This window comes from Corapipo altera, unplaced genomic scaffold (assembly GCF_003945725.1).
Source record: "Corapipo altera isolate COAL_440 unplaced genomic scaffold, ASM394572v1 268, whole genome shotgun sequence".
NCBI classification, from domain to species: Eukaryota; Metazoa; Chordata; class Aves; order Passeriformes; family Pipridae; genus Corapipo; species Corapipo altera.
Genome location: NW_020884901.1, coordinates 1,014,304 through 1,035,233, shown reverse-complemented (window position 1 = coordinate 1,035,233; position 20,930 = coordinate 1,014,304). Strand labels below are relative to the sequence as shown.

At 44.5% G+C, this 20,930-nt stretch overlaps 1 protein-coding gene across 1 annotated transcript; it reads right to left on the bottom strand.

Annotated features, from left to right (window-relative positions):
- Window positions 1–376: 376 nt before the first annotated feature.
- Window positions 377–20,203, bottom strand: PSMB7 (proteasome subunit beta 7). Its single transcript, XM_027650102.1, has 8 exons — window positions 20,110–20,203; window positions 19,879–19,972; window positions 19,663–19,760; window positions 19,174–19,314; window positions 18,488–18,603; window positions 12,299–12,357; window positions 1,173–1,324; window positions 377–542 (listed from the first exon to the last, which is right to left on the bottom strand). The coding sequence occupies exons 1-8, from the start codon at window positions 20,169–20,171 to the stop codon at window positions 431–433; spliced, it is 834 nt and encodes a 277-aa protein (XP_027505903.1). The 5' UTR covers window positions 20,172–20,203; the 3' UTR covers window positions 377–430.
- Window positions 20,204–20,930: the final 727 nt, after the last annotated feature.

Here is a 20,930-nt window from a genome sequence, read left to right as displayed (position 1 = left end):
CTCTACCTACAGAAAATGGGGCAAAAATAACAGAAACATCCCCTGATGCCCAGAGTTCCTTCCCTGCAGTGGGGTGGCAGGAGAGCAGTGCCTGTTGGAGGTCAAGGGTTCAGAACCACCACTGCTCATTGTTTTTATACCTTTTCCTGTTTCCATCAGGAAAAGAACATTCTATTAAATTAGAACTTGTCCAATGGGGCGTACAGAGAGCAGCTTTACTCCTGCTGTTCTGCTCCTGGAGTGAGGTAACAAGGCAGCTGGTTTTCTGCCCTGCCCTCGCCCACAGAGCTCTCAGAGCCCCAGCCCTGCAGGACGGAGCTGCTGCAGCTCTGCTGCTCGAGCCTCACCTTGGACAGAGCAGGAAGGACCAGCCACAGACAGGGAGGGGGCAGAGCCTCTTTATTGGGCCAGACAGAGCCACAGTCGGAGCTCAGGACGTGTCCATGGTCTGCACGGTCTCGTCCAGCACCTCGAGCTCCAGGTGAGCCACGTTCTCTGTGAGAACAGCAGTCGTTCCTTTTGCACACTTGTACCTGCCAAACCTGGGAAAGAAATGGGGGAAAATTGGTCAGGAAGATGATACATGGGAAAACTTGCATTTAAATTTTACAGAATCACAGAATCACACAGAATATGCTGAGTTGGAAGGGACCCACAAGGTCCAACCCTTAGCCCTGCACAGGACCATCCCCAAGAGTCACACCATGTGCCTGAGAGTTTTAGAACTGATCACCTTTAGAAGTTTCCTACAAAAGTCCAGAATAAGTAAAGAACTGTGCCTACTGCAAAGTCTAAGCTGACTGCACTAACTGACAAAGTTTCAGATAAACCAGCAAGTTCAGAAAACTCTGATTACAAAAAAAAAATAAAAAAATAAAAATAAATTGCCACATAACTGGAAAGGTCTTTACAGAAATCAGTGGTCTGGGCAGCAAAGACAAAACTCTGTTACTTCCTCAAACTGCCCAAAACTCAAGAGCCTGGTAAAACTGTGGCAGGGAAGAACTTGCCCTGTTCTCTGCATGTGCCTCTGCCAGCCTGTGTTCAGCTGCAGGTACAGCCACTCGTTGGTTCTGCTCAGCTGCAATCCACCCACAGGTCAGAGATCTCTCTGGCAAAAGCAGGACTCGCTGGGCAGAGCAGGGATCACACACAGCCTCAGGGTCACTCACCTGTCCCCCTTCTTGTTGGCCACGTCGTAGGGCCGGATGAAGTCCAGCTTGTTCTTGCTGATGACACAGATGTCGACGTTGCTGCCGGAGCCCAGGTCGTTGTAGATCCCGGCTGCGATGGCGTCTCTCACCAGCTGCTTGGCCTCCTCCTCCTGCAACAGTTCACAGGCTGTCACTGCCCAGGGCTGGCAGCTCCCAGGACCATCACCAGAGTGCCACAGGGCATGAACAGGGGGGCTGTCCAGGGACAACCCTTTATCCTGCCCGTGCTCCACCACCCCCAGGATGGATCAGACTTGCTAAAGACATGTGGGAAGCAAAACTCAGATTTTTATTTTTTTTGTCTTAATGAATGGAGAAAATAAATTTTACCATTTTTAACTTCCAGGCTTTTGTGCACATGTACATTCCAGCTGCCTGTCTTGTGTGACAGCTGCACACACATTAGAGTCACTGGAGTTCAGGTACAAGGCTTCCCCAGGTCAGGGCTATTTAATCAGCCTTTATAGCACCAAAATTATTCCTATGATTTTGCAGCATGGCTTGGTTTGCAAAATTCATCTGCTCATCCTAACACAAGCTTTGGGATGGAGTAGCTCTGCACAGAGCTGAGCTGGAGAACAGCTGTAATTCCAGTCCTGAGCACAAATGCAGAGAATTTAAAGAAACCTGCTGAAAACACTGGTCAAAGTACTGCTGTCAAAATACTGCAATTAGTTTTTACTATTTAAGAAAAAAAAAAAAGTTTTGCTACAGTAATGGATGTGACTGAAACAGAGTTACTATTTAGACCTGAAACAGCCTGAACCAGAGTGCAACAGAGCCCACCCTACACAAACAACATCCACAGGAGTGTCTTTTACATGGAAACATTTCAGGTTCATCTAACTATCCAGCAGAATATCACACCCGACCTCTGATCATCACATTCTCACCACCACCACAAAACCACGACTGGTATTGCTGTGAGGCATCAGGAATAGAGTGTTGGTGGCACTGAGCCTTCCCGAGTCATTCCAGTGGCACTGGCTCCCTCTGCAGCTCCCAGCGAGGGCACGTCCTGCTCCTCAGCTGCACTGAGCCTGTTCCTGTGCCCGGTGAGCTGCCAGTGGCACCGTGCCAGGAAAGCAGGCTGTGCCCACGGAGATACAGACATGTATGTGCACACACTGGGCTTCCAGCACCTCTCCAGCCCAAAGCACTGAGACCCTTCCTTCTCTCAAGGGTGTGTAAGGAACTGGTTGCAAACACTGCCTGCTCCAGTACAGCAATGATAAATCAGCAGCACATCCCTGCACCCAGACGTTTGGACCCATTCTGTCCCAGGTCGTGCAGCAGGCACAGGACTGGAGCAGGACACGCCCTGCAGTGAACAACAGAAACAGCTGCAATTCCTACTTCACTCCCAGTTCTACCACTATTACTCTTTATAAAATAAAAAAAAATAAATTATGCTTCCTACTAAGCTGACTAGAACAATACAGCCATGCTGTAAAAATAATTCCTGTACCTTTTCTTCAGTGTTTTTGGCAATAAAACCATGATAAGCAAGTAATTCCTCACTCAACTGATAAAAGACTGATTTGTTGCAGACTAAGGGTATTTTAGTACTATAGTGCAAGTAAATAAAATGAATCAAAGAAGTGTGCGTAGATCTGTTCTAAAAATTAAGTGGTAGCAAAACCAGAATAATTTTAAGCTACATGAGTGTTAGTGTAAGAAAAACAGTTTAGGAATACTACAGCAAATTGGGGGAGGTCTGTGCCATTCTTCCTTTTAATTTCATCTTTAAGACAACACAGTAAATCTCACAGACTCTTCTAATTTAAAATATATTTGCTTTTAAAAATGTACTCTATGAACCTACTGTTATCAAAATAATTCTAAAAATACTCATTAAAGGTCAATCAGTAGAGCAGAGCTGTAAGTGCACTGAGGCAGCCACTGCACAGAGAGCCCAGGCTGTAACCTCAGCTCCTTCACTGCCAGAGTGCAGCCCAGTCTGTGAACCTGCAGGAATTGTCATTTTAGAAAACCCTGCCTTGGTGCTGTTTCCTGATCTTCTTTTTACAATTTAGAAAGCTGGCCAGGACAGCCACAAGAAAAATCCTGCATGGAGTTCAGCAAGGACTGCTGTTTCCAGTCACAAAATAGGGGGCTAGCAGGAAACTGCTGACACAGTCTGAAGTACAGGGCCTCAATGAGCCACTGTAATAATTAATCTTAAAAAACCCTAAAAGTTCAGAGTATATAAAAGGAGCACTTCCTGCTTTATGGTTGCAAAGACCAAGCTAACTGGGAATATCCTCCTGTGGGGCCCAGAGTGCTCCTTAAATGAGATTACAGCGAGTGATGAACTGTAGGGGCAGCGAGCAGTGACAAGCAGCACTTTATGGAGCGATCTGTCTGTCCCCATCACAGCCCACAATGTGTCCCTGGACTCCAATGTGCAGCTCCATTTACCTCGCCTGACAAATGGGCAGCGCTTGGCAAAGGCAGCGAGGTCCAGCTCCATGGTAATGGTCACCACAGCTGTGCTGGGGGAACAGACCCCAGTTCATTACACTGACCAGGCACAGAGCTTCCAAAGGGTGCCTGAGGAATAGGGCAGTAAAGGCTAAAATAAATAACTCAGCATGGAAGGCTAATCTGAAACGGTGTTTGATAAATTATTTATAACACAGACAATTGTCTGCATTTAATATTGGCGCTACTGGTAGCGTCTTTAAAAGATGATTTATGTGTTGTAATGCCATTAAGCTTTATATGGGCCCACTGCTGGCTATAAAGTCTGCTGAGATTTAGAGAATGAGTTTTAAACTGTCACTGCAACATCACAGTAGATAGAGGCTGTATTAAATCTTTACTTTAAACCTGTTATCTGGAGAGTTGCAGTTTGCAGACACTCAGGGCTGATGGATTACCTCTCACAGCTGCTCTGCCGCCAGTCCCACACAGCACCCAGGAGCAACTTTTACACATTATTCTTGTATATGACTTGAACCAAGTTTCTCTTAAGCAATTTCCAGACTTCAAGTGCTACTAGAGGAAAAAAGAGACTTTCCTACAGGAGATGAGGGTATTTCTACATTACATTAATACTGTCTTTACTAATAGCCTGTAAACAAGTTTATCATTTTGCTCCAGCAGCAAAAGGAGCAGCTGGAAGGGCTTTGGGAACATTATTTCTGCAACATTTTGTGGCTCCACAAGCAAGTTAAACAGGAAATGCCTTTTTCAGATGTAAAAGCTCTAGAAATTATTTTTTTTTTCTAATTCTTACCAAAACAATATGAATCCCTTCTGCAGGTCACCAGGATGCTGTCAGAGATGCAATACACACAGTGCAGTTCTCCAACAGCAATTCTTAGAAGAATTTCAAATGCAGTGCACTATCAATATTTGTATAACATGAATATAAGCAGGTAACTATTTTTGTAAAAATAAACAAATGTAAATACTCATCACAGCAGTCCTTTAAAACAATGAAATATGCTCAAATTATATACTATAAAAAGTTGATCCTACTTAAAGTGAGAATCCCCAAGACTCCTATGGGAAGAGAAGGGAAGGAAAAAAAATCACAAGCTTCAGGAAAGACAATGATAATAAAAAAATAAATCCATAAAGAAGTGTTGGGAATTTGGAGGTAGGAAAGCAATACCTCCTGAAGGACAAAATCACCTCCAGAAGCATAATTAGACTTTGGGAGAGCAATCAGCAGAGCACGGGGTGTGAGAGGCTGTGTGGGGGCTGTGGGGTGGAGATCAGCCCATAACTGTGAGAGATGCTCAGGTCTGCTCTAAGTCCAGGGAGAACAAATCTGAGAAGTACTTTGTGTTCCTTGTAGGGGGAGGTTGGAAGGCTCCAGCAGTCAGAATGGATTTGGCTGGACTGTGCTGGAAATGGGCTGTGACCTTCAAACCACTCAGAATTACAAGTCTTCCCCCCAAAAAGTGTGCATTCCCAGGGCTGCCTCAGAAGCAAGGAATGACATTCCTTGTCTCTTATTTCTTGGTTTTTCATATTAGACCTATGCATTTTATGTCAGCTTCATTGTGACTAAAGCTTCAGTAAATGTTTATTTTTCTAACCATTTTCTAGTAAGAACTTTCCAAACAAACTGCTCTCTAGTCCCTAATTATTATTCTCAGAGACAACAGTTTTTTTCCCTGTTCCAAGGAAGCTGCCTGTGAGCCCAGGCTCATCCCCACCCCCTCTCTGATATCATACACCAGTATAATAAACCACGTTAATATTTCATACCAGGGTGAAATATGCTGGAGTATCAATTCAACATCTGCTGTCTTTAGGGTACTGGCATCCCGCAGAGACACTTTCAATTTGTAATTGAGTTCTATACTGAATTAATCAGCAGTTTATCTTTTTTAGTAAAATAATGTCTTCCCCACTAACCTGGATTTACATTAACAATTTATGTCAAATTACCTGCCAAGGCAAGGAACTTATATGATTCGGAACTACTATTCAATAACATTAGTTGCTGTATGTCATTCCCTACGTGGGGATTAGTACAATCCATATTTCCAATGGCATGGAATTAAATTACAAGCTCCTCTCACAACTACGAGATTTCTTTTAATACTGTTCCCACACTCTGAACTAAGAACGAGTAGGAAAACTGATTTAATCCATCACCTCTTGCATATGGGTGAAGTCCATGGGTTTTTAGGGAACAGATTCTCAAAAGGAGAACTCTCTCAGCAGTACCAAAGCTGTAAATCTCCCCTGGCACTGGGAGAGCCCCAGTTTGCTGTTCCCTGAGCTGCCCTAGGGTCACACACCGACCCTCACCCCCCGGGTATGCAAACCCTGCAAGAGACTACAGTGACAATTACCTGATATTACTGCAGATAAACAAATTAATAGCACATCTGGTTTTGAATAAAGCAAATCTCTGCTCATATGACTATTGCTTTACCTCTGACAAAAGGATGGAAGGGAATGAAGGTCAACATTTTATCTGGAAAGGAAGCCTTGGGCTTTCTGGTAATTTATCCTCCCTAATACACCAAAATGCTCCATAAAGCCCAGGCTGGCTCCCAGCTCTGCCTCATCCCCATTCCCTCACAGCAATTGCCCTCGGCCTGGCCGGCCCTCGCTGCGGGAGCAGCGCTCGGGCTTTGTGCCATGTGAAATATTTTCCAGTACATTTTGCCTGTGTTCTGCACTTATGGGAGATATACAAACTGGAACAATTTAAACTGGAACACCTGCTCCTGAGAAATGCATCAAAAATAATTACCTGTCCTCCCCCTACCCTGTGCAGTGAAATGATCTCTTAACACAGAGCCCTGCTTCTGGCCGGCTTGTCTACATTATTACGGACAAAGTTTAAGTGTTACTTTCATAAAGGTGAAGAAATTGTTGCTCTTTGTGTGCAGCAAGGCCCAATTTACACGGAGGCAACATTTGTTTCCCTCAGTGCAGTCTGCAAACAGCACACTGGAAGGCGGCACTACTGGTAACTCAGACTGGTACTTGGGCAGTGTCCCACAAACTGGGCTTTGATCCCTTCAGAGAGGACACCTCCAAACACCTCACCTGTAATCCCAGCCACTCCACAGCACACCTAGCTGGCACACTCCAAATCAGCCCATGTTTCCTGTTTAATACCAGTTCCACAAAGGAAATCAATCCAGGGCACAGTTCTGTGAAAGAAGATGAAAACTGTACAAACTGTCCAATGTGTCAGGCAGAAACCAGGTTACCAGAGGATAATTGTTATCTAACCTAAGAATAAGAAGCAGGTACGATAAGCCTTTATTTTCTGGCTGACTGTATGCACTAACACCTGGTATTTACCCATGAAAATCCATGTCTGCAGGAGACACTAACACAGCTATGTCAGGAGAGCTGCAAAGTGCAGCACCACGAGCTCTGGCACCACAGAGTGGAGATATGCCACTAACAGGCTCAGTTCCTGTCACGGGTAATGAAACACCCAAGGCACACAAACACAAAGTCCTGCTTTCTGTTCACCCAGTCAGATTTCCCCCCCACGTTTACTTAAATCTCCGTGTCTGACACCAGCAGGGGTTCGAGTATCTCAGGCAGGCTCTCCAGCCTAACTCCCCTAGTCTGGCTGATCTCCATTGTCTGCAGGAGCTGAGCCCGACCCAGCGAGGGGGCCGGTCCCGCACAGTCATTAAGGGGTGTGTCATTAAGGGGTGTCAGCTGGCGGGACCAGCCACAGTCCCACACCTGAGCCCGTGGGGCACAGCCACCCTGATCTCCATCACTAATGAACACGGGCTCATCTGCAGCCTGTCACCCGCCCAGCCCCCCGCACACGCCGAGACAACTATTGCTGAGGATTAGAGAGTTTTGACAGATTCCAAAAATAGCTCACTATTCCTGCCGGTGGTTAATAAACAAAAACAATTCCACCATATTGAGGGACAGTGGGAAATGTGAGCACAGGAACGTTTGAAGGATCTTTGTGTCAGCTGCTTAGAAATGGAAGAAAGTGACATGTTTTCATAATATTTTGTACCTGCCTGATGCATTTTTTAGTGAAATAAGAGGTACACAGTGAGAGCTGCATTCGGGGTACTTTGCACTTCGGTACAGCAAAGATCCCAGAGCACGTGGAGCATCCAGAGGAAAGGCTTCTCTGTGCCTCAGCTGCTTCACTCAGGGATAGGGGGATACTCACAAGTACCTCAAAAATCACTTCTCCCAAACCTGCCCGCCAACCTGCTCACCAGATTGCTCCCAACCCACGCTGGCCCCAAACAGGGGAGCAGAGTCATCACTGCAGAATGGCCACCAAAGCAAACCTGGCCAACAGGGGAAGGAAAACACCCCTCTAGTGGGACAGCAAGCTGCAGGTTTGGGGACAGCACAGCTGCTGCAGGGGAGAGAGCTGTGTTCCATGTGGAGCACACTCAGAACAGTCTCCTCTGCTTTTCATCTGTTCATACCCTCCAGGGTATTTTTGTTTTCATTCAGTAACACTTGATTTCCTGCCACACTTCAGAAACGGTACAATAAATGACTGTAAATATCATCTCACATATTTGTAGTGATCTATCCTAGAAATAATTATTAACTATCTGCCAGACTATCTCCTTTCATTTTTTTCCACCTATTCTATGCTCCTGAACTCATTACTCCAAGATTTACTTCCTTTTCCTTGCAATAGCTCTGCTTTCTGTGGCTTCTACTGGTCCTCATCCTTTTGGAGCCTCTTTTTATTAAACCTGGCTTTTTTGATGAAATACAGAAAAGAAATGAAGTTACAAGCAGCCTATTTCCTTGCTTAAACAAGAAGGCTACAACACAGCTCCACTGTGGATCAAGTAATTCTTCTACAGACAAAAAGCTTCTACTTTTCAAACACCAGAAATCAAATACCAGAATAAAATATATCCCCTCTCCCCATCTCCTGAGGAACTGAAGAACCAGAGGATAGATAAACCCAGAATTCCAGTATTTAATTCTGTAGACACTTTTCTCCCCAGACCACGACGGTTTCCATATCCAGTATTTCTTTGTTATTGTTTAACACCAGAAGGCACAAACGCATTTGCAAAATGACTGTGAGGTTTAAAAACCACGTGGCGACTCAATTGGAAGAAAAATTGGCTGCAATGAAAGATCTGAGCTCAAAACACTCCATTAGATGTGCTGTTCTTCCACTTATGTTTTTTAAAGCAGATCTATAGCTGCCCACATGACAGATTAATATTGTTCCACAGCAGTTAGGTGCTTGGCATTACATTTTTGAAGCATCTACAGGCCTTGAGGGCTGAAAGTGTTCCCATGCTCAGCGATCTATAATGGTTCCTCCAGAGGCCAGCACTGGCTCCCCAGCGAGCTCTGCCTCCATAAATCAGCTGCACAAGTGGCACTGGGGCATCCCCATCCCTCCCCATCCCTCCCCATCCCTCCCCATCCATCCCCATCCCTCCCCATCCATCCCCTCGGAATGGTGGGGGTGAGGATCAGCTCCCGGCACCGCAGCCAGGGAAAGGACCATCACAGTTGGCACTGACAAAGCATGTGCTACTTAAATCTGAAGACACACTAAGTCTATGGAAAAAAAACACATCCTGCTGGTGTTAGCATGCCTCAGGCACTGGGAGAAGCTTCAGCAACTCATCTTCAAAAGGCAGAGAGCCAGGGCTCTAGAAACCTGCAAAAATTGGCTAAGCCTGCAGTCTTTTTTTTATTTTTTTTTTTTAGTTATTTTTTTTTTTTAGTTGAGCATCTTCAAAGTCTACAATTCTAACTGTAGGGCACAGCAGCTGCCACTGCAGATTTGATCCTCTCAGCTTTTGGCAGCTCTCAACTTGAAATTCTAGCAAAAGAATTTTTCAAGTTGCTATTATTGCCTGTCATGGATTTATAAATATTGTGCACTATCTGCTGTGGCATGGCTCTCCTGGGACACCAGTGCATGCCAAAAGCATAACAGAATGAAAAACAGTTCCTATTCTTCAAATAAATGCTAATTTTTTTTTAACTGTGCTCACACGATGCGTTTGGTGATCAGCTTCAATAGTACAGAATATATATCAGAAGCAAAAAAGCTGATTGTCTTTTCCAGTAGTATTCAGCTGCTACTTTCATTAAGCTTGTTTAATTACATTCCAGATGCTAATTTGCAAGTTGATACCAGAGGGTGCAGGACAGTTTGCCTTTGAATCATTTTTCTGTGATGTGATGGTCTTGAAGCACACCACTACCCTCCAGTAGCCCTAGGAAGATATTCTGACAATTAGTGCAAGAGAAAGGAGCATTGATCTTGACAGAAAAATAATAATTTTCTACCTATTTTATTAAATTAATCTCCAGGAATTTTAAGTTTATTTTCAATGCAATTTCATAGGAAGTTTTATGTAAAATACACATGGCATACTTCAGATTTAATTTGGATTTACTTCAATAGAAAAATTTGTTATTTTGTTAATTTACTGTAAAAAAAACATATCTGACTTAAAAGGTAAATATTAAGCTGGCAGCCATAACAGAGGAAGTGTTTAGGAGTACAATTGAGCTTTAGCACCTGAAACTTTGCTGGTTTGCTTAATACACTTCCTGAATTGCTATTAGATAGATACCAGATTATCCAGGAAAACCAAAGGAAGAGTTAAGGTACATCCGAGTCTCAAAATCTAAATATCTATTTCAACAAATTGGTATGGTGCATTTCTGCATGCTTGTTATAACAGTGACTATCTGCTGCCACTTATGGTTGTGTGTGAAGACAGTTTAATGAGGATGACCTTTCTAAATAGGAAAATTTGGAGATTTACCAATTTTTGGTGCCTTTTCCGGTTGCTCTTACACAGAAAATGACTTAAAATACAAGCTTGAAAACTAGCTGAGAATCAGATGAAAATGTGAGTTGCACAGCACAGCTCTTTGCCATTTGTATCTCTGAAAGAGGACTGTTGTGCTGTAGCTGTTGATTCCCAGGATTTGCAGTCCATGTTTTCAGTGGAACAGCACACACACCAAGTGCACAGTCACCCAGGAGGCTGGAAAAGGAGACTGCCATTCTTACAGCAGCGTGAGGGGAGAGGGGAAAACAGAGAGTCTTCCTCTCTGGAGTGGCTCTATCAGCCATCTGCTGTGACGCTCCCTCCCCAAGACACTCGAGTGCCTACGAAAAGTATTCCAGTATTTCTGGTAACATTTATAAATACACTGAGGACCAGAAGCCCAGAGTCTTCAGATACCACCCAAAACACCGTGGCAACACAGGAACCCTGATCCTCCTGTGTGTCCAGAACTTTGCACACTTACAGCTACTGCACAGGTACTGACAGGAGAGGAGCCAGGGCCAGGGGGAGTTGGAAAACTGCTTCTTACCAACCCTTCAGCAATTAACTAATGCAAACTTCTCAAAACAAGGTGGGTTTGGTTTTTTTTTAAATCAACTGGTATTAGACATGGTGCCTCATCAGGACAGGTGACAGGGTACAAGAGATCACTTTACATTTTAATCTATCAGCTTTATAGAGAGGAATTTGGTGGACTGACGGGACCATCACCCCAAAACACAGTGCACTTGAAGGGGAGGAACTGACCCACAGCAGCTGCAGAACAAAAATGAGGAGCATTTGAAGATCTCTGCTGATGCAAATAAACTTCTTCCTTTTCCACATTACTCAGGGATACTGGAGAGCTGCAAGATTTATCTGCATTTTAGACTGAAATGATTGTGACTGTTAGTGTTACAGATAATTTTTAATGGGTTCAATTTTCAATTTTGTGTTCAATTCTCATTTTTCCTTTACTGTGGAATTATCAATCAATTGGAATGAGAAGAAGTGTTCGCAGAGAGTCTAAAGAGATTAATGTGGTTTAAGAGGGCTTGACATTACTGAGGCATTTTACAAAATAGAGTTACAGAAAGCCCTGTAATTGCTTTGGGGTTATTTTCATCAATAGTGGGTCTGGAGACAACCGGATTTTCAGGGTTTAGTTTAGGAGCACTGAACATGGTGTAACCAAGTATAAGAAAATACTACAGAAAATAAAAAATAATGCACTGCATCCCTTTGTAACTGAACAGCTTGTTCTGATCTCATGACACTCAGATTTTAGCTCTCCTGAATGATTCTAACAACCAATCAAACATTTTTCAATTTTTATCAGTATCAGCAGCAAAACACAAAACCCACAACCTTAAGAGTCTTCTGATAATCAGCTTTCAATAGATGTTAAATTGCAGACACTAGTTCTGAACATACCAAATCAACCAGGATTGTTTCATGTACTACTTGAACACTTTTTGTAGCATTCTCTTTTCAAGACTGAGAGAGAAGGACTGACTGATAAAAAACCAGCAATATTGACTGTGCAAGGGCTGGTAAATTCCTGAAGTCAGCTATAACCAGTAAGCTGTAGGTTTTTAAAGCTTTCACCTACATTAAAAGCACACATTTTTCCATCTAGAAATACAGCTTCTTGCAAATTTATTTTATCCATCAATTTTTACAACTTTACAGTAAGCTGGCACTAGTATATTTTAAGTGCAGCAAAACTAGAGCAGTTTTAACTTCTTTAAAGCTTCAAACCTCTTAAATTCTTGTGATCACAGGGATTACTGAGGGAATAAACAGTGAGATTTAAAACCCCAACATTCTTACCTCCATGTCAGGTTTGTACTTATCCTCGAACACTGCCATGGCTGCCAGTGATCCAGAACCTGTGGGGACAACATCAGGACACTCCTTTAGCCTGTGGAGTTACACAGGGTATTTTTTGAGAGAAAAGTATAACCCATTTCAGCAGCACAGACCAGAGTGAAGCCCAGCTCAGCTCACCACACTCTCAAGTGTCTGTGCTAAGGCCAGCTCCTAACTGAAGCCCAGAGGTGCAGCTTGTGTGCACACACTCAGCACGGTCCCACCCTGAGAGCCCTTTCCTTCTGACCAGTCTGAACACCAGATATGAAAATGAGGTTAATGGAATCCCTACTCCAGTGCTCCTGCCCTGCTCCCGTGCCTGCCCTCCTGAGAGGGGATGTGGGAATGGGGAGATGGCTCCGGCCCTGGCACTGTCACCCTACACGTGGGGTGGGTGACCCAGCCACGGGAGCAGGGTAGGGGCTGCTGCCACCAGCTTATCTCCCCCAGCAACTTGGAAACAGTCTGTTGTGCATTTACTCTGTGCCATTATTTTTACATTGAACAATAACAGCTGAACAAAGTGACAGAGATGAAACCACAGGTTTAATGTTCCTTCTCCAGAAGGGACGAGGTGCAAGTGCAGCCATGGAACAGGAGCCACCTCTGCCCAAAGCACTGGGACTGCAGGGTTATAAATGGGCTTTCCATGAAATAATACAAAAAGCAGGATGACACTATCTGAAACTGTAAACTTGCTTTGTGCAGAAAGAGTGAGCCTTCAGGAAGATTATCTTGTCTGTCTGTGGCCCTACCCATATTTCAGAGAACACTACTTTTGGGGAGTGAATAAAGTTACCTGCAATTTTTTACTCCAATTAGAAGATTTTTTGGCATTTATTACTTTTTAACTTGTTTTGCATACTGCTATCTGTTTAGCTGGGTCACAGAGAAAGCCATATTTCCTATTTAAAATGATTTGTGTATATCGCTTGACCACCTCAATGGTTTAGTGAAAGCAAAAGGCAGCGATTAAACAGTTTCAAATGAGGTGTCCTGCTGATTTTATCAAGTCTGCTGAATGTATAATGAAAAAGGAGAAGCTGACAGTGACACTGTTGAGAAAATACAGACTACCTTAGCTGAACCATTTAAGGAGGTCCAATTATAGATCAAATTTAAAGGGTTGAAACAGCAGATTTACAGACACAAATCAATGAACATGGTAATCCCGATGAATATGACAGATATTCCTGTTACAGAATATTGCTGTGGTTGAGGATCATTACCTTTACAGTACCAAATACATCACATCTAAAAGCAGTAGGACACTCTAAGTGTGTACTTGTATTACAGGCAATGACTATTCATTTACACCTTGGAGCAATACACAACTCCATTTTTTAAATGCTGAAACTGGGAATAAAACAGATTTTTAAGCAGAAATGAACTGCTGATACAAACAGCTGATATCACAGAGCAAATCACAAGTACAAGGAATTTTACTGATCCTTCAAACAAGGTCAAAATAAGGTGGGGGCCAAAACAAATACAAGACCTGAACCACAAAATAATAATTCTTCTGGAATGACACAGGAACATTTCTAATAAGGAAAAAAAATATCTGAGCTATGGTCTCAAACCAAGCCCACGTTCTTGCTACACCCAAATGAAGGCCTACTATGAGCAGAACGGAAATCCTCAAAGCTGGGAAGCAATCCTGCCCTTGGAGAAGGGTTATTTGACAAAATTAGAGTGCAAAGACTAAAAAATATGAAAGAATGAAATATAAAAGGTATAAATGCCCAATTTGACTGAAATTATTACATTAGCTACTGAGCTAAGAAAAAGTGGTCTTAATTTCTTAAAAATTCTACTGACATGTAAAAATTACTGATTACATGTGGTTCAGGTTGGATTAATTCCTCCAGTTCCTTTTTAAAATAAGTTCCCAAAAGAACCAATGGGCAGGAACTCAGCAGATATAAGGGAAAAAGAAAAAATAAAAAGGAGGGGGAACCTTACATTACAGCACATGAAATCCTTTATACATAAAGAATTACACTTAATTATTTATCCCACTATGTTACCAAGACACAATAAATGCCAAATCCAGTATCAGCTTTAAATAACTAAATACAGATACTCCTACATTTGAAAATGTAAATTTTCAAAGAGTTGTTGAAAGTCTTAACTTAATTAAACCTACATGTAGATATTTACATCTGAAAACCCAGATCCTAAGGAGGTTCTAACAGAACAGGAAGTAAAGCTGGAAAAGCTGAACAGACTCGTTTGCTTTTTTCTCTGGTGCTTATAAATCCCAAACATAAGCTTTATAAGCTTGCAGTTAAAAACTGCCTTAGCAAAAGCCTCCCAGCACAGCTAAGCATTCTCTGACAGAACAGATTTTATCTTAAACAGCACAGTGAAAATTCTTCACTGTTCCCAGCACCAGATGTAAGCCCGGGGTGTTCACAGCAATGGATGAACACTGCCCAGGGTCTCCACCAGACAAACCACGTGCTGTTTGCCCACAGAGATGGGAAGTGCAGTGGGAAATCCTGCTGGCACACACACATCCACCTGTGGCACAGGAGCCAGGGCAGGCCCCCTGCCCTGCTGGGGACGGGCACAGCCCCTGGCACACAGGAGGGCACAGCAGCCAAGGACAGTCACTGCCCAGAGGGGCTGAGACCCCACTGTCCCACCACACCAACTGCCCTCTCCTTGGCAAACCCCACAATGTTCCAAGTACTTCAACTGCCTTGTGAAAGCTGCATTGTAACAGGAGAGCAGGCAATAAAATCTGGGAACTTAAGTAAACACTGCAATAAGGTTTTCTTATTGCAGTTCCTATAAAAACACAGAAAACTTGGATATTAAGGGTCTATGGAGAACTTGTTTGTATGTGTGGAAACAGCTGCTCTCTTGTCCGTGCACTCGCACAATAATTCATTTTTAACAAGCATGCTTTGCCTTTATGTAGAAACAAGCTTCACAATTCCCAAACATAATGTCTGGAGAAAGATAAAATCCAAACACAGCAAAACACCATCCATTAATTAGGGATGGATTTCCCACCTCATACACACAATAACTGATTTAAGTCACTGCCAGTTCGGACTCAGCCCTCCAAAGGTGCAGCAGTTCAGCCTCCAATCTACCAGAACCTTCAGGAAAGCTGAGCCCAGATTCCAGAGACACCAAACCAGGTGTTTATCTTAGCTAAGATTTCAAACTGAAGTCAACACACAGCCAATGCAGAAATAGGAAATTTCCTTTGTTGGACTTTTTTTTTTTTTACATGTTTAAAGTTTCTCTCTCTCTGCTGTGCATGAGCAGTAAGAATTAAAAGAAAGAATAATTGGTAAAGTTATCAGTTATTTCTATTATATAACATTCAGGGAAAAAACCCTTTCAGCTGGATCTTCAAAACCCATTAACTGCTAGGAATGGTTACATTTAACACCCTTGGAAACACAACCATCAAGAAAAAGATGTCATTTCAATTCCAAAGAAATTTTTTTGCATACATTTTCAGTAAGCTGCACTTTAGAAACAAATATTTAGGAAGTATTAATCTAGTATTTAAATATATAAAAATACTGACTGCCAAGCAAATTCTAAAGAACTACAGAAGCTGAGAGGTAAAGCTCCATTCTGAGACAAATGCCTTTCAGTCTGATGACTGGTATGAAGCAGGTAAGTTATGAGACCATAAGAGAATTTATTGTTTTCTTAAGCAGCATTGGTCATTTCCTGAATTTTCACAACAGTTATCAAATTTCCTGGATGCAATTGTAATAATTCACTTTAAAAATACTATCTGGTCTTCACTTGAGCAGTTGTACCACTTCAGTAGTGATTTAAAGTCAAAGATAATTACTGATACATAGCAAAAAAATCCAGCTGACAATAATTTTCACTGTGCTTTGTAACTGCAGGAGCTTTTCTAAAACAGACGAACTGGATCTTTTCAGCAGAACCTTCACTGAAGACAAGTTCTTATTGCTAAGTACAGTCCATCTCCTCACCCAAGGACCTGTTTGCTACCCCACCTGCCACACTGGAGGATGTGCAGAGCCTTGAGAGAGCAACGTTTAGCACTTCCTAATCCATCACTGCCAGGGCTCCCTGACAGGGCATTTATTCACACACACTCATTGTTATTCAATTTGCTGTTCATCCCAGGTAAAAATTCCGTGATCTCCGCAGCTCCGCAGCCCCACGGACTGGGATCATTTTTCAGCCGGATCCTGGCTGGGGGCTGGCTCCCAGCAGTGGGAGTGCTTGCTCTGCAGCACCACACTGCCAGTGCATGAAGAGCTGATTTATGAATATGAAGCACCACTGGCACCAGGGGAGCAGCTCCAGCCACCAGAGACTCCTGAACACTCCGCCTGCTTCCGAAAGCTCAACTACACACTCCAAGTGCTTTAATTTTATGCATGCATTTCATTATAAGTCTTGGCCAGAAGCTTTCCTAGACAAGCCAAGCCATCAGACAATCTTGCATCGTTTGCTGAAATCCAATTTTGTCCTTTGTCAGCATAAACAGTTTAATTTGATGTTCTCACTCCTGAGTAAGCACTGAGTACCTTTTAAATTTCCCTTGCAAGGCAGGACACCACTCTGTCCACCCACAGACTCCAGCACACCAAAATAAAATCCAACCTCTCAATCTCCTTTCCTATTTAACACTGAATTTCCAGAAGCTAACTGGCCAAAGATACCTACCCTGATTTAAACAAACTGCCTTTAGAACATCTGGGGAAAAAAACGACAAACAATAGATCAGGTTAAATAAGACTGAAATACAATTCCAACTGCTGTCTATGATTTGACTTTCGATAGTTTTTCTGCTGTCTCAATTCTGCCTTTTGTCTATATGCATAAGTTAATTTTTTATTAGCTTATAATAAAATAAGCTAATTATTTTATAAATTATAAATTATCTCCTAGTCACTCGAGGAAGTATCAGTGCACCAGGAGTGGGAAGGTAGAGGACAGTGATGCTGAGAAGGGCTTTGTCTGACAGTGTGACCAAAAGGAGCGTGTGAGCACCAGCCAGGCCTGGTACTGCCAACAGCAAACCAAAGTTTAAGCTACAAGGAACTTAATCCATTGATATGCTACTTCCCACTCGTTTGAATAACTATGTTATTTTTGCGGAGGGAAAGAGGAGCGGCCAGGATGTTCAGAAAGGCCGCTCCGGTACTAAAGCAGGAAGGTCACCGTGTGCCCAAGGCTGGCTCCAGGGAACGTGCAGCCGCTCCCGGTACAGCTCGGCCGTGCAGTCCGCGGTGCCGGGAGCGGGGCAGGTCCGTGGGTGCGGGATCCAGGGGAGCAATCCCGCACAATGCCGGCACGGGACCGCGCGGGCCGTTCCCGGGGCAGCGGCGCCATCCCGCGGCCTCCCGCCGCCACTGCAGCGCTAATTGCACCGGGTCATCAATCCCGGCTCATCACACGGGCACCACTGCAGCGCTAATTGCACCGGGTCATCAATCCCGGCTCATCACACAGGGCTCATCACACCGGCACCACTGCAGCAGCTCCAGCAGCTCCAACAGCCCACGGAGAAACGCACCCCTCACCCCTCCAGGAGCACCCTACCGAGGTGTTTGATCCAGAGGTGCCAACCAGGCGCAGAAAAAATTAACAGAAATCTATGAATTTACGTCTTCCCATAGCAGAACCAGCATAAAAGCTGCCCCAGGCACGGGGTGAATCTGATTTACTAATCTGACACACTACAACCTCAGATCAGTTTTCTGATACATTTACTCAGACTCTCCATCACACTTCCATGGTTCTACCAAAAACAAGCTTCCCTTTAAAACTGCCCGAGTCTTCCAAATGAAACACAAGTTCCTCAAGTGAAATTTATATGAACCACAAGTCAGGACTACATGCAAACCACACTTCTGAGGAATTTTTTTCATTCAGCAAATTTTTGGGAATCCCACGATTCTCACGTGGGGAACACACACAGCAAAGCTCCTAACACCAGCTTTTCAGCAGCTGAGAGTTAAACAGTATTCCAGCCCGTGTTTGTAAAGAAACAGAACAGTGCACCCGCCTTATAAACGCAGGAACAATTTTATCTTTGAAGTCTGAGGCCTGCACAGCTCTCAGCAAACAACGGAGTTCAAATAAAAGCACTTTAAATACCAGTTTGAAGTGTTGCCCCGTGCTGTCACTCACCCATGGTGACGTAGGGCAGCTTGTCAGTGGATCCATGGGGGTGGATGCTGTACAGGTGAGGGCCCGTCACGTCCACTCCCCCCAAAACCAGGGCAGCGCCGATGTAGCCTTGGTACCTGGGAGCAAGGTTTGTCTGTGAGTCTGAAACCCCACAGTACAGCTGTGGTTCTGTTTAACACAACACAGGCACTGGAGAACTGTCCCTCAAATACCCAGTGTAGCTCTGCACTACACAGGCTACTTCCACCAGCTGGGAGCAACAAATTAAGAAATTTAGGAAAATACAGTCTATTTCAGTGTCCAGCAAACATTCTGAGGCAGTGTTTCCATTGCAAGTCACATAAAACTCCCAGTTTTACAAGCCTGCACATTACAGTATTACTGGCCCAGCCATCTCACCAAAGGTACCCAACAGTTCTTCATGGCTGTGATCAACAGCCTATTAAATTAATAACTTTCTATTTTTGCCATGTGATCACTGCACCACAGCACAACTATAGTACCAATTCTCTAAAACTTTGATTTCTCTTCCATCTCAGTTCAAAAGCCCACGAAGCAAAGAGCAATTACAAAGTCTCATTATGAAAGGTAAGGAAGCTGAGGGAGAAGCTGAGGGAGGATGCTCCTTAAGCATTACTTAGTGGTTTTAACAGCACTGTTACTAAACAAGAAGCCCACTCAGTTACCTGAACAGCATCTGCTTGAGCATCCTGTTGGCCGTGACAACCCTTGGAAGTCGTCCCGTGGACAGGGAGTGGAGCTCCAGGTTGGAGGAGATCAGCTGAGTTGTCATCTCAGTGTCTGCAGCTGTTCCAGCACCACAGCAACTGAAAAGTGTCATGAGCAAGTCAGGAAAGGGTGGGGAGGGCAGGGGAGGCAAAAGCCTCTATGCTTCATGCAACAAATAGAAATTTTCTCTTTGTAAAATTGAGGAAATTAAGTTCTCATACAGTCAGTATTTTCAGAGCATGACACAAGGTAGCCTGCTTAAGTGTAAATACAAAACCACAAATTCTCAAGCCTTGTCGACAAATTAATAGTTTTCAAGTACATCTTAATATTTGGTGTTAGCAAAGGACAGAGCTAAAAACCCAGTACCATTACCAACACCATCACACAGTAATGGACACAATTAACCATTGTGTAATAACACAAGGAACAATATCAACACTTACTAGATATTGGGGGAAATGAAGTGTATTTTTGAACAGTTCTTGTCAGCAACAACCATCCCCTCGGTTGCTCTCGTATCCGCTCCCAGGACGATGCCATCCTAGAGGAAGGGAGAATTATTCCCGCTCTCCACAGGGCCGTTCCCGGGGGCAGCGGGGGTGACTCAGCAGCAGCGGCCGAGGCCTCTGCGGGCCCGGCCTCGCCCCCGCCCGCCTCACCTTGAACACGATGCCGGCGATGGTGGTGCCCGTCTTGCGCGGCGCGGGCACCTGCAGCCCCTTCTGGGCGAGCTCGGCCTCCAGGAGCGAGTTCCTGCAACACAGCGGAGTGAGGCGGCCGGAGGGGTACCCCGCGCTCCCCCGGCCCGGTCCCAGTCCCGCTCCCCCGGCCTGCTTCCCCGCAGCCCCGGGCCGGGCCGGCCCCGCTCCCCCCGCAGCCCCGGGCCTCACCGCGCGCAGTTGTCGAAGCTGAAGCCGCCGGCGGGCGCGCTCAGCACGGACACGGCCGCCATGTTCCCGGCAGGAACGGGCGCGGCCCGAGCACTTCCGGGGCAGCGCCGCCCGCTCCGCCCCGCCCGCGGCGCGAAATGGCGGCGGGGCCCGGAGGGGCTGCGAGGGGCGGGCGTCGGGAATGGGGGAATCCTAAAGGCTGGAGCAGACCCTTGAGATCATCCAGTCCAGCACTGCCACTGTAACCCCCAAAGCACTGCCCCCCATCACCCAGCGCCACCTCCGGACGTCTCTTGAACACCCCCGGTGTGGCAGTTCCAGTGTCTGAGCACTCAGTGAAAACATTTGTCTAACATCTAATATGGGTCTGCCCTGTCTCAGCCTCTCTGTAAAGCTCTAATGTATCCATAGAGAACAGAACTTCTGCCTACATCTGCAGAAAGGTTGTGCTTTAAAGCAAGGCAGACAGGTAGTGAGAATTCTCTGAAATCTACCACATATCTAATGTGCCTTCTAGGTGTGTAAGTGCCTGAAATTAAAAAAACTGTTGATTAAAATAAGTTAATTTTTTTTTTGTTCCACACATTAGATGTTAATTACATAGGGCTCTTTCTCTTGCAGAACAACACAAATACGTGAGTAGCTCATTGGCTTCTTGCCTAAAGGAAACTTTCTCCAAGTGTATAAGTATTTTACCAAGGAAGCGTCTTCCTTCTCGAGGCAGTTTGTGCTTGGAACACGGTGTTGTCGCAGTAGGTGCTGTTGCTGAGAGGAGCTCCTGTGTTCATTCCAAGAGGAACGGTGGCTCCCACACCAGCAGT

Coding starts and splice junctions, on each gene's coding strand:
- PSMB7 (XM_027650102.1), bottom strand. CDS start 20,171: ATGGCGGCCGTGTCCGTGCTGAGCGCGCCCGCCGGCGGCTTCAGCTTC. Junction 19,315..19,662: donor TTCATTTCCCCCAATATCTA/GTAAGTGTTGAT, acceptor GACACTTTTCAG/TTGCTGTGGTGCTGGAACAG. Junction 1,325..12,298: donor AGTACAAACCTGACATGGAG/GTAAGAATGTTG, acceptor GAACTGTTGCAG/GAGGAGGAGGCCAAGCAGCT.